This window comes from Andrena cerasifolii, chromosome 1 (genome assembly GCF_050908995.1).
Source record: "Andrena cerasifolii isolate SP2316 chromosome 1, iyAndCera1_principal, whole genome shotgun sequence".
Lineage (NCBI taxonomy): Eukaryota > Metazoa > Arthropoda > Insecta > Hymenoptera > Andrenidae > Andrena > Andrena cerasifolii.
Window position 1 is genome coordinate 26,720,993 of NC_135118.1, and position 13,940 is coordinate 26,734,932.

The 13,940-nt window shown below is 47.4% G+C and overlaps 1 protein-coding gene across 1 annotated transcript; it reads left to right on the plus strand.

The window, feature by feature from the left end:
- Positions 1–1,294: 1,294 nt before the first annotated feature.
- Croc (forkhead box protein crocodile) lies at positions 1,295–6,577 on the plus strand. Its single transcript, XM_076820301.1, has 2 exons — positions 1,295–3,346; positions 4,051–6,577. Exons 1-2 carry the CDS (start codon positions 1,989–1,991, stop codon positions 4,175–4,177), a joined length of 1,485 nt encoding a protein of 494 aa, XP_076676416.1. The 5' UTR covers positions 1,295–1,988; the 3' UTR covers positions 4,178–6,577.
- Positions 6,578–13,940: the final 7,363 nt, after the last annotated feature.

Sequence of the window (13,940 nt, forward strand, 5' to 3'; positions counted from 1 at the left end):
TCCTCGAGCTGGATACATTGAAAATCCGTGGCCGATGTGGCACGGTGACGTTTCGCGGAATCGGTGAGGAAAAAGTGGAACAGCCTGGCGATCGAAGATATTTTGAGAACCTGGATAGAGAAGTTTCGGGGTGATGCAGAGAGACGGCAAGATGGAAGCCGAGGTGTCCTCTCGAGTGTTTTCGCAACGCTGGAGTCGAACCCTTGGAAAAACAGACGGCAAATTGAATCCCTCGTCTATAAGAACGTGATGTCTCTCCCTTATCTATATAACTCTGCCACTCGAGCCTTTCCCTGTCGGGCTTTCTCCAGTTTCTTCGCTCACGGATTACACCTATCTGTATTTCTTGGCCGATATACATCGCCTCGTCCCTTTTGGAAACATCCTGGGCCGAGTATCGATGAAAATTGTCTAATTTCTCGTAAATCAATAGCACGTATCGTTAACAATCGGGAACTGTCAACGAGTGGAAACAGTATTCCCTTTTAGGTATCAAGAAAATAAATAAATTGTCCTTAGCTCAGTATCCGAAAGAACTAAAATTCGCGAAAAAAGAAATAATTAAAAATGATGAAACTCCCGGTAACTTGAATCAGAAATCTTACAAACCGTAGATATCTGTCACGATTACATACCATGGAATGAACCTCACGAAGAAACCACCGCGCGACAATGCTCGCACGATATAACAACAAAAGATCGTTACCGGCAGGCAGCGAAATCACCTCGAAAATCTGCTGCGTCTAAGAAACCTCTCACTGCGCTCCTCGAGACCCGAAACACTCAAGATTCGTACGTGAATCGACTGGATCGGAACACCACGTGGTCGTCAGCGATCACTTGCAGCGTTGCCATGCGTCCACGGGCCCATCGAGCCGGAAGAACCGCGCGAACTCTCGATCGGCCAGGTCCAAGACGTTCCTCGGCGAGCCTGGATTTCGTCGATCTCGTGGATTCGACGGCCGATGGCCGTGGAAAAGTATCCGACGGCCGTTGCGCGGAAAAATTTCGCGGACTCTCTTGGTACGCTCGGGGCGACACGCTTCGTCGTCGTCGTTTCCGTTGCGTCGGCCCTGCGCGGGCCGCGAGGGCGTGACTAGGTTAGGACCGTGGCGCGATCGTTGGCAACGCGGGCGGCAGAGGCGTCCACGCTCCGCCGCCACTGTCCGCCGACTGATTCGTCGAAGTCCGTAGGTGGAGTCACATGATCGCGGTGCGCCGCTTCCCATTGGCCAAGCCGCCGGATAGGCGGCAGCCCGCTCGGCGCGCTCCTCCGGCCGATTTTTCGGAGAGGCGCCACGCCGAGCGGGGCCTCGCGCAGCCGTGCTCGCCCGACTCCGTGCACTCCGCTCGCTCGCGAGGACGAGGCCCCAGTGTGTTTTTACTCGGGGTTGAGTAAACTCCGGCCTGTTGTGTATCATAATACGCGTGCACGCGGCTTTTACGGGTTAGCCTGGCATCGACCACTGGATCGCGCCCTCGTCTCTCGCGCCACGCCGCTCGTCTTTTCCACGCCGGCTAGGGCTCCTCGCCGCGGATACACCGAAGCGTCAACAAAACACCGTATCGAGCCACCGAATCCAGCGATCTCCCTGCGCCCGTCGGGATCCACCGTGACCGCGCGATGCTGCTCGGTGACGTTTAAGGGTTTCTCAGTGCGCAACGGAAGTATTCCGAGGCTCGGAATCGTGAAACCGTTCCTGCGGGATTGCTTTAGTGAAAATTCCCTGTATTCTCGGCTCGGTGACGGGGGCTGTAAGGAAGTGTGACCCGCGGAGAGTGACTGATCGAGGTCAGTGAGTGAAAGTTGCGGGATTAATATTCACGGTGGTTCGATAGGGAATATAATTGGGACATGTCGAGGTAATATCGTACTCCTCGGTAGCGGTAATAGTGATTCGTAGGGTGTAGTAAAGGATTCGCGGCAAGTGCCGTTGAGTCATCGTCGAAGGCTTCTTCCTACCGAAGGCTCGCAGCGCTCCGCAAACATGCACACGCTGTTCAGCGAGCAGAATGCGTATTATCGGCATGCCACGGCAGTCCCCGTGGGAATGGGGACCCCGTCGTATCCCGGTGTGGGCGCCACGCCGGGATACTACGAGCAGTACCGATACGGCGGCTACGCGACGGCCGCAGGATATCCCGTCTCTGGTATAACTCAGCAGCACATCCATCACCCCGGCAAGGACATGGTGAAGCCGCCGTACTCGTACATAGCCTTGATCGCGATGGCAATACAGCACGCGCCTGACAAGAAGATCACTCTGAACGGTATCTACCAGTTCATCATGGAGCGGTTCCCCTACTACCGCGAGAACAAGCAGGGCTGGCAGAATTCCATCAGGCACAACCTCAGCCTGAACGAGTGCTTCGTCAAGGTGCCCAGGGACGACAAGAAGCCGGGAAAGGGGAGCTACTGGTCGCTGGACCCGGACAGCTACAACATGTTCGACAACGGCTCGTACCTGAGGCGTCGCAGGCGCTTCAAGAAGAAGGACGCGCTGAAGGAGAAGGAGGAGGCGATGAAGAGGCAGGGCCTGGTGCCCGAGAAGCGCAATCAGGACGAGACGAAGCCTAGCGGCATCGCGATACCGCCGCCGTCGGACACCGCTGCGAAGAAGCTGGCGTCGCTGGAGACTACACTGTGCAAGCCGAAGAGGGAGCCGGTGAACGACGCTGGGAGCCACTGCATGGCGGTGCAGGCCAAGTACGGTCTTCACAGCCCGATCCAGGACTCGAAGAGCACGTCGGCCGCGACAGGAGCGGTAGTGCCCGGCCAGAGCGTGATACAGACAGCCCTGGGCCACCAGGTGCACCAGACTGCTCACCAGGTCCATCAGGAAGCCATCCGGGACGTCTCGATGGGCCTGGATCCCACCAGCTTCAGCGTCGACGCTCTGATGACTACGCGAGAGAATAGCGCCGCCCTGATGACCAGGGAGAACCAGCATCACCACCCACACGCTCTTCAGCATCCTCACCCTCACCCTCACTCGCACTCGATCATGGCGAGCAGGGAGCCGATGGGTGCCGGAGTGGTCTCCAGGGACCATTTGTCCTCCGTCTGCGCGACCACGACCACGACGACCGCTGCCGTCGCGGCGATGATGGCGACCACCGGGTACGGCCACGGTAGCACCGTCTCCAGGAGCAACGGCTCACCGCCCGAGACCATGTACGCGCCCTACTGCACGCCCACCGCCGGTTACATAATGGATCACGCGGAATACAACTCGAGAAACCACAACAACACCGCTGGCCATTCGCAGTGGTACCAGGAGGCGGCTAGCCCCGACACCGCCGCCATTTACCAGGACACGCAATCGCCCAGCTGCCAGCTTTATAGGTAAGGACCTAGAATCGATCGAGTTAATCCTGGTAGTCGATAGGTACTTGCCCATATCCGCTTTCACTCTCGAACGGCGTACCGGTTCAACCGAGATCGTACGGTGGTCGGTATCTTGGTTGATTTGGACCCGTAGAAACTATCTTGCTACAGGTGTCGACTTTAGATGACGTCCAGTTTGTTGAGAATATTCTTTTCTTCGATTCCTCAGGTTTTATCTATTGGGTAGTGTTTAGTGTTGGGTCTGAAACGACCCAGCCACCGACAGCCGAGGCTTAAGGATCTATTTGCGTGAGATACTGTTGTGACTTGCGACTGGTATTTTGCGTCTGTTTGTCTAAAAAACGATGGGCAATGTGTCGTATGATTATATTCAAAATGTCCAACGGTAAACCTGAATATGTTCGCTTATAAAATCCCTAAGATTCTTACGTGGTATAGGAGCAACTAAGTTGCACGTTATTTGCAAGTTGAAATAGTTGGAAAGTTGCTTTCTACACAATTTGTACCGACTATAATGACTTTTAAGACGTGCATCAACTTGCCAGCTTTACATAACCTTAACCCTTTGAATCCTGCAGATCCCTTCAATCGTTCATCCTAGAAACGGAATAGATTCTGCTCCCACTGACATACATCTTTTACAATAATTAGCTGGTTATATACGCGCAGGTGATTAAAACGCAATCTTCTTGGTTTTCCAGATCCAGCCCCCCTACTCCGCTGTCGACGAGCGCCGCGCCGTCACCGCCCCTGTACCATAGATACTATCAAGACTGCAACACCGTCAACACCAGCGGAAACCTACCGATCACGCTGCACAAATACTGAGAGTACCGGAATTCAAGGCCTCATCACCGGGGCCTTGAAGAGCACCACGCTGATCACTACGATCCGAACTTGGTTTACGTGAAGCAAGAATGGATACCCTCCACGGAGGAGCTCGCCAAAGAGTGGAACTAGATAAGTCACAGAAACCTCCTGATGCGAACTATCGGGCGCGATTAAAACTGGTGGGTCTGCCAACTCCCGCCGAAACTGTTCGACCTACGCGATCGAATAAACCGTAGATAGTCGTTCGCGTAACCGAGAGCCGTGGACATGTATTTAGTACCGTCGTAGGCGCTGCGATCGGTGTTAACGAATAGAAAAAGTCACTAGCGATTCCGTCGGGAGATATGTTTACCGTGAAGTATCCAGAGTAACTCGACCCGACTGAATTACCTGATTTCGATCTCGATTATCTGCGTCGACCGAGCGAGACGAGCTCGATAGGCTGCTCGGGAGAGGGAAGGAGGCGTCGATGTAGCGAATACGGGTCGGTTAGAAAAAAACGATGCCTCTCGAACTGCGGCACGAGCTCCGCCGAATACGCTTGGCATTTCGAAGATCGTTATCGCGTTCAACGAACACGTGTCCCCCTTCGTTTAGGTGTAAAAAAGCTCGGCTTATACACGTGTATATCTGTGCGCGGTCGAGGCACCCGTGGATTGACAAATAACCTCAAACTGGCCGTCGTTTCGAGCGAGAGAATTTCTGTAATACAATCTCTTCTTTCGGTGTCGGCGGAGCAACTCGAGCCCCGTTAATTGAACGTCTCGACAAACCATATTCCGCCAAATTAGTTTTTCCACTGCACTTGAGCCTTACATAGTATCTGAACATTTTCGTTTCCCCCTTTAAGGCTCGCCACAGAGCCCGCAAGAATCACCAGCGGAACTTTAGATGGGAATTTCGACGCCACTGATCTTCGCGAGTTTTAAACGTATGAAGCGTCGTCTGATTGCTGTTATCGCGGCCACAGTTCCACTAACTAATCCGAGGCGAGTTGAGCCGAGAAAACAGCCGCGAAGGTCAGTAACGAGCGTCGTCACCTGAGCAAACAAAAGATGGAGGTCCCTCTCCTGACCTACGACAGATCGCTCGATTCGAAATTCCTTTTTTTTTCGCTGCGACGTGACGCGGGCAGTAACTCTGCATGGTGCCGTGCGAATTAGTCGAATAGAAAAATACCGACGCGTCCTTGCGGCCAGCGTCTACTTCCGGCACGTAGGCACGTAACGAATTTAATTATACCGCGGGGAAAAAATGAAAACTGAACGTAGTAGCGGGATTTACAACGCGTCCGTCGCGAGACTCGACGCGCTGGCACTGCAATTGGCGATTTGATTTTTAAACGAATCCTTGGAACGACCAAGGACACTCCTGTCGATCATGCTCTGTTTATACGATCTTTACAGTAGTTTTAATTACGCGACGATGCAGTTACATTGTTTTCCCTCGCAATTCGTCAAGTCCACTGGAATTCGCTCAGATTTTAATTCGCCTGTAACGCGATACCTGAAAGCAACGATTCTCGTCGCGTTCGCCGCCATTTTTATTATTTCAGATCGCTTGACTCCTCTGCCTTTTTACAACGGAAACAGATTATACACCCGAAGTACAATATTAAATCGAATTAATCTCCAATCTCTCGGAAATAAAGCCAGCGGCGAACGAGTGGACGTGACCGTTGCGGATGAATTTTACATTGTCACACTACGTGCGCTCTGGTGATTCCCAGCGGAAGTCTCTCGACAGAGTTAACCGAAGGATTGAACTGATCAACTGAAACCTTCGTCGCAAGAGCGGCCGCAAATTCGACAACTGCAATTCGACCTACGCGAATCGCGTCGGAACGTTCTTGCGACGGAAGTGGCCTTCGCTCGAAATGGTAGAAGTATCCTGGTAAATAATTTAGGGAGAGGAAAATGGGGGCGCGTGATTGGTCGCGATTCATTACGAAAGTGAAAGGGGCAGAATCGTTTCGAGGTTGCGTGTCTCGTTCATGTGCATTTACTTCGTAACGTCGTTCGCTGCAACCGATTGCACGTTGCGCGAGAATCGGACGTTCGACGAGAGCTGAGATAATATAGTATATATTTATTGATAACAGATCATGTGAATAATAGTAGTAAAGGAGATGGAAACACGGAGCCGTATATCGTAGATAGATCTCTGCGTGTATATTATTGCAAAAAGTATAGATATATATATAGATATATAAATAGATAGGTATAGTTGTATAGGTAGACGAAGCTATATATGTATAAATAGACACAGATATATATATATATATATATATATATATATATATATATATATGTATACAAAAGCGTATTGGTATTACGATTAAAATATTAATACTATCACTGCAAAACTATTAACGTAGGAGTCGTGCGAATACCGGAACCTTACGAAATAAACGTAACGAATCACAAACGAAATGGCCGCAGTCTGTTGTTTCTTTTTCGATACCTAATACCGTTACCGAAATCCTCGATCTTCCAACCTCGGCCCCAAATCTTTCCACCATCATTCCAGCAGAGGTATCCGAGTAGGTAATACGTATTGCCCGTTACAAGAGTTATCGATTGTTTATTGGTCTTCTGGAGAGAATCGGCAGCGCTTGGGGAAATAATATTTCGTTACACCTCGCGGTTTTAACACCTCCCTCGGCTGTTCGCAAAAATAATACGCACGTAAACAGGGCTGCTGCAGGTCGCTGAATAATACGATTTTTTTTTGTTTAATTTTCTCGCCGGGCTCGATCGAATTAATCGCCGAGTGTCGCGGGATGAAAAATTGTTTTTCATCGTTAAACGGAGGCGGCCAACAAACACACATGGTCTCGAGCTCGAGCAACGATTTCGGGGCGAAAAAACACGCTGGATGCAAAAGTTTAAAGCCTCGCGAAATCTTCAGAGCTTGCGCGCGCATTCCGGGACCACTTCGCCGCTTCTCCCGAACAGAGATCGATCCTGATTATTTCTAGTCGCGAATCTGCGAAACATTATTTCCCCCGGGTCGGGCGTGGGCGGTAATGGAAAGGTAAGAATATCCCGCATGCTTCATCGGGATGCTTGCGCGATCGGACGACATCGGGGGGCGCGTTACAGTCGAGGAATCTCGGCCGCTGTGGAACACCCAGTAGTATCTCGCTGAATTTTACCTGATTCTCTTCGTTTCTGTGATTCGGATGGCAGATGGGGTTTGGATTTAGGAAGCGGAAGGTCGTGAGACGTTTCTTAACCCTTTGCGCTTTAATTACAACGTCGGGCACGCTAAAGTGACTAAAGCCTGAATTTTAAATTAAAGTTAGGTGTGCATTGGTAGGATGGAGCCTTGTTAACACTATTCCTGCCGACACTTCACGTATACCTATTCCTACCGCGACCGGTCTTTAGCACAACTTATATTTTTAATACAGAATGAAGATAATAGTCAATTTGACAGTACAAAACTATATTTTTTTTATTCAGAAGTATATCATGTACGCACGTATATTTGAGGAAAATATATTTGAAGTTTAAAGGCGATTAAATTACTTTGCACACAGGAAATTCTAATTGAAATTTTTAAAAAACTGTCATTTCACCGGTCGTGGTAGGAAATAGCGTTAAAGTGGAAGAATCAATGGAATTACTCGTGTTTAACGGGGCTTAAGATTTCCGCTTGATTGGTCCGCGAATAAATTAGAGCGCGAGGGGTTAATTTCCAATCGCACCAGGTGCCTCAAATTCATTACTAGTTAAATACCATGCTCCCCAGGAAACCCAGCGTCGATTAAGATTTGCTTGTTTCCCCGGGGGAAGAGTTCATTTCTCGTTGTCGAGTGAAGATTAGCGACCACCATAGGGGCCCGTGTTACAGTAGCGAGGAAAGTCTCCGGTTGGGCCGTCGGTGGTTCTCGCTCGAGGCGGGATTTAACTGCATCTGCCGAAACACGTGCTCCGGATAAAGCCGGGGCTTTGGAGCGTTCCGTGCCGCCGCCAATCCGTTAGTTCGCCGAAAGATAGAGTAGGTATATACCTATCGGCCAGTTAGCAGAATCCCTTCTAGCACGCGTCGGTCTATTCCGTTCCTCCTGCCCTGGGGCCTCCAGTTTATGGAAAGCCCCGGGGTCGAGGATCTCGGTAGGTAAACGTGCGCCCTGCTCCAGAACTCACGGTGCTTCTACGCTTGGGAATCCTAATCAACCTACCCACTATATGCATAAATTTCTTAAAATTTTCCCTAACCATCCAACCCACTCAACGTTCTACGCGTTTCGACGTCAGCACAGGGGATAATATCTCGTAAATTATTCGTGTTATTACAGTGCACCTATATACCGCCAATACGATGCAGCTAAACACGGTGAAAAGTGAGGTGGTGAGAACTCATAGAGTTAGGAGTGTCGTTTTGTGACGCCCCATTGATTGAGGTGGACGAAGACAGTGACCTGGGTGTTACGTTTACGAGTAGACTAGACTTCCGGAGCCACTACCGGAATTTTTTGTATTTGTATTTTCTGTTTTCCTGTGTGTTTCTAACAACACAGGATGGCGTTTCAAGCATTTCGCTTATATTGCCCAACGAACGATAGTCATTTTTCCTTCTTCCCTCCTCTCTCCTTCGGGTCCCAGCAGCAGCGACGCACCGGGAGACAGGTGATGGTCACCCATCTTTCCCCAGTACGCCGCCCCGTGATGTTTAACTTCGGTGATCTTACGGGAACCGGTGTTTCCATCACGGCCATGGCCGCTGGTTTTCACTACCGGAATATTACACGAAAATCAAAACCCTGGGGTTTATTGCTCGATTTGCAAAGCACTTCAGGCAGATGAAGTCTCCGAAGCTGTTGTATGTAGCACTTGTTAGGCCGCAGGTAGAATATGCGTCGGTAATTTGGTGCCCAAGGCACAGGCAATATGTGAACTTAATTGAACGCGTCCAGGGCTGACCCCTTAAACCGTGCCATGGAGGAGGTCGATCAGTGCCTCGCGGATATAGATTTGCTCTGTATATCTCAAAATTCATTTCGGAATCAATTGTTTGACCAACTCTTACAAGGAGAGTATTTTAGGTGTCCGCCTCCGATCATTTTGATTTTTGGATATGTTACAGAGGACCGAAAAATAAGAAATACGTTTTTTTACTTTTCCCCGTTTTCATATTTGGGGGGTGAAAACTGCGTTCAAAGTTAGGGTTGAAAAATCATTTTCGTGGAATATCTCGAGAACTATTAGAGATAGGGGAACAGTGTGAATGGACGAATTTTGTGTCTTTGAATGCGAAATATGACTGACTCACTAGATTTTCAAAAATCCACAAAAATTATTTTTCAACCCTAACTTTGAACGCAGCTTTCACCCCCCAAATATGAAAACTGGGAAAAATAAAAAAACACGTATTTCTTATTTTTCGGTCCTCTGTAATATATCCAAAAATCAAAATGATCGGAGGCGGACACCTAAAATACTCTCCTTGTTAGTATAATCTTTCAAACTCGCTGTAGCGTTTTATTGTTTTGTAGTACGCGGACGGTTTAATCTTACTTGTATTTACCTGTATATTATGTACTCTAAAGGGTTTTTTTCTCGTATATAATAATAATAATAATAATTATAATAATAGTAATAATAATAATAGTAATAATAATAATAGTAATAATAATAATAGTAATAATAATTATAATAATAATAATAATAATAATAATAATAATAATAATAATAATAATAATCACAGTTTGGATCTTCTTCCTGTGAGATGTACCTAAGTAATTTATTAATTCAATTTTCCGACGTGAGAATAATGGGTATCGAACCGATGAGATGCGAATTTTGCTTTTCGATCGAAGATTATATTGTAAACGGAGATTGCGAAGCTTGGCGCGCAATGGCGGCCTCGTGGAATTAGGGGGGAGGGAATTACCCTCGGAGTTTATTAATTGCTCGTGGCAGGCACTCCGTCGAAGGCGGGATTAAATTAGCGATCGACCGGCGAAAGTGACGGGCGCGAGAAGTAGTATTTGCGCGGGATGTAAACTCTTGGGATGGTGCCGCGGCATTAGCCTCTAAACCGTGCAAACACATGCGGCACGGACGCGCGTACAGGCACCGGGGCAATTTTAGAGCGGAATATCGAGGGGTGGAAAAGTCACCGGGCCCTCGAGTTCTGTATCTCCACGGCAAACACTCGGAATTATCCGCCCTGGCGGCGCGCAAATACGACGCGGAGGATCCCCGTTGCCCCTACGCACGAAACTTAAACCCCGAATGGCCACCGTGCGTGCACCGGCGGACCCGGCAGCCCGGATCTACCGGGAAAACCCATGCTTCCCGTGAAACTCGATTCCCCGACGCACCGCTCGATCTTTCTTGCTCTCGCTTGAAAATAGACTTGTACGAAGTGAGTGCGAATCTTAAGTCGCAAGATCTACCTATGATAATGTTTCTGTTGTAATATAAGTAGGGCAGAGGTGCTATAAAAGGGACAAATCAGATTGCCAAAATTTCAAAATCATTGGATCAGTGTTTCACAACCTTTCTCGAGTCGCGATCCTCTTTTATAATTTTCAAGCAATCTGCGACCGCCCCTATGTAAGGTAAGGTAAATTTAATAAGGTAAAGAAATCATTAAAAGTATTTAGGAATTTCAGTATATAATTCTAACTTAATAATATTAAATAAAACCGTGGCGAGCCCCCAAAAAACACTTCGCGACCCACAGGGTTGGAAATCACTGCATTAGACATTTTACAAGCAGAGGTGAGCAAAAATTGTATTTAAATAAAAACTTCGTATAACGCATAAAAGTTACAAAATTATTGTCGAACGACAAAATTGACCTTATTCGTCGAATAATCTAGAGGTAAAGTAACTTTTATTTGAACCGTTATTTAAATAATTTTTCGTTTAGTTAATGCCGAACTCTGCCTACAAGTTATTATTCTGTTTAAGGCAACAGTACCTACTTTAATAAGTAATCGTGAAAGGCACATTTTCCACTTATTTAAAAATCAAAGATTCGATTATTTTCTGTTATTATTAAAGAGCTTGCTATCGAAGGCCAATAAACATACTTCCAATTCTTTTAAATGACTATCACGATATTATCAGAAATGGACGCTAAATAAAATTGTCCCTTTGCAGCAGCTCTCCCCTATTCCATATAATATTCATTAAAGGCGTTTAGTTACTTTCCCTAAGGATTGATTAGGTTTTCACTTCATCCTCGGCAAGTGCCCGGCGGCTTCTGAACGCGAGTGTATATACCACCCCTAATTACACAAGTGTTGCGTAATCCCAATAAACAAATATGACAAGAGGACCCCGGTAAAAAGTGGACGCTATTCGTCAGCTTATCAAGTCAGAGGTTGCAGCTGGTGGGGATATGAACAAAAAAAAGAGAACGACTTCTCGTTTCCAAAGAAGAATCCTCGGTGTAAAAACCGTCGGAGAGTTTGACGGCGTCGCGGCGAGGTTCCCACGTGTGGCATAAACAACGCGGGCGGAAAAACCACGGCTAAATGACGATCATTCGAACGGGAGGAGCGGCTGCAAAGCGAACGACCGCTTTCTCCTCTCTTTCGCGCTCGCTCCCCGCACCTCGGCCTTTCTTCCGAGGCTTCCAACCCCCGCGCGTAACCGCTGCGGCCGTATTAGCGGTTCGCGCAATCATCAGTTTCAAACAGCAGCACGAAAGAGAGAGAAAAAACGTTTGGCCACCGGGTTAGTTAAACAAACAGTTCCCTCTACGAAATGGACGAAGAGAGAGGGAGGATTGACATTCCTCTCCGTCTCGCCCGCGTAAACTCTTTTTTCCTGCCTTCTCCATCATTTCTAAGCCGAGGCAACGAGGAAACCAACGGATCCTCGATGGAAAACGGCAACAAGCAGGATCCAGCGTTGAAATAGAAATAGCGACTATTTTTTAAGTTTTTAACCGACTTTTTTTGACGACGAATTGTTTTCGTTCCGTCGATGAGCCTCGATTCAGATGGAATCCGGTGGTGTTGCGTTTTTGGGGGAGGAGGACCGTGGACGGGTCTCCTTCTTTTTCATGAGTTTACTTACAAGCCGTTTCATCCTTAAAAGACTATAAACCGTAATGGATTGGGGTTGGGGGGTGATTGATTCTCGCTGAAGGGCATCGCCGGGTGACTGTAAAAACTTGAGAATTAAGGAGGCTTGTTCCTGGAATAATAAACAGTGGTGTGAATCTACTATTATGGAATTAATTTCACGCGTAAATGCAGCAGGGAATAAAAGATTCTGCGATTTTAACTCGGCGGGAGGGGCTAGTGGGTAGAATTTACCACAGAGGCGCTAGTTGCGAAAATATGAAGACTGAGCTTTTGTTAGAATTTTTTAAAAAAGTTTAATAAAGATTTTAAGATATTTCATAAATTTTGTTTGATTCTTAACACACTGTACTTTAAAAATTACAAAGTTAAAGGAAAATATTCTGAAACCGTGGTTTTTTGCGTTTCAATTTTGGGTATTTTTGACCCGGTAGCGACAACCTGTGTTAGAATATGGGGTGCACCGCACGCCGGGTTAAGGAACAGCTCTTTCACTGCTACTGTTACTATTATTATGCCACTGTATCTCCTAAATGATTCTACAACAATCATTTATGAACCAAAAGTTATTCTTTCTGCGAATCTTCATCCGCTTCACTTACAGTACTGTAATACAAAAGTATTGGCACACCCTTTAAAAGCGAATACCTTTTTAAAAATTGGTCCAAATGACTGGAGTTTTTCTTTTTGAGAAGTCGTTTGGACGAATTTTAAAAAACTTCTTCTGTTTTAAAGGGTGTCCCAATACTTTTGTCCGGCACTGTAAATTATTACACTTCGATTACCCTGTTAAAGAACCTGCACAGAGTAACGTCCACCTAATGTGAAATAGTCCGCGTTAAAAATCAACGCCCGAGCATTAAAAGTAGAATTTCGCACTTAAGGGTCGCCGGTGAATTTGAACGAATATTTTCAACGGTTAAAAATCGAGGCAGAGGAAGCGCGGCGCGGGCGAGCACGGCGAAGGAGGGTGAAAAGAGAAGAACGAACAACGTAGCGTGAATAGGGAACGAGCTGGAGTGTAAGGGGGTTTCACCATCGTCTGCTCGTCCAGGGGAAAGACGACAGGTGCGCGTTTCCCAGAGACCCGCGGCAAAACGCGAAACGGGAATCGCTGCCGGAGTGCCGTGACCTAACCTCGATACACGTAGCCCAGCTCCCATTGTCGCTCTTGCTGCATGTCCTCTACGCCCTCGCTCACGCCTCTCCTTCTCTCTAGCCCCTGCCCCCAGAATCTGTTTCACCTTGCTTTTCATAGATAATAACCGCGGTAGCCTGTTGGAGAAACGATGAAAGGAGAAACGCGAGAGAAGTCGAGGGGAGGGTGGAGTTTTGAGGGAAAATCATGGATTCTAAGTTCTAAGGGACGGAGAGATATGTGCGTAGGAAGCAGCTATTCTTTAATTTCAGGTTGGAGACAAAGTCGGGTTTGGGTTTTGATCCAGACATGTCGAGAAATTGGATATGTACAGGTGGATGTAGTGTAGGTACAGTAAATTGGGAAGTAGGTACAGTAAATTGGGAAGTAGGTACAGTAAATTGGGAATAGGAACAGTAAGTTGGGAATAGGTACAGTAAATTGGGAAATAGGTGCAATAAATTGGGAAGTAGGTACAGTAAATTGGGAATAGGTACAGTAAATTGGGAAGTAGGTACAGTAAATTGGGAAGTAGGTACAGTAAATTGGGAAGTAGGTACAGTAAACTG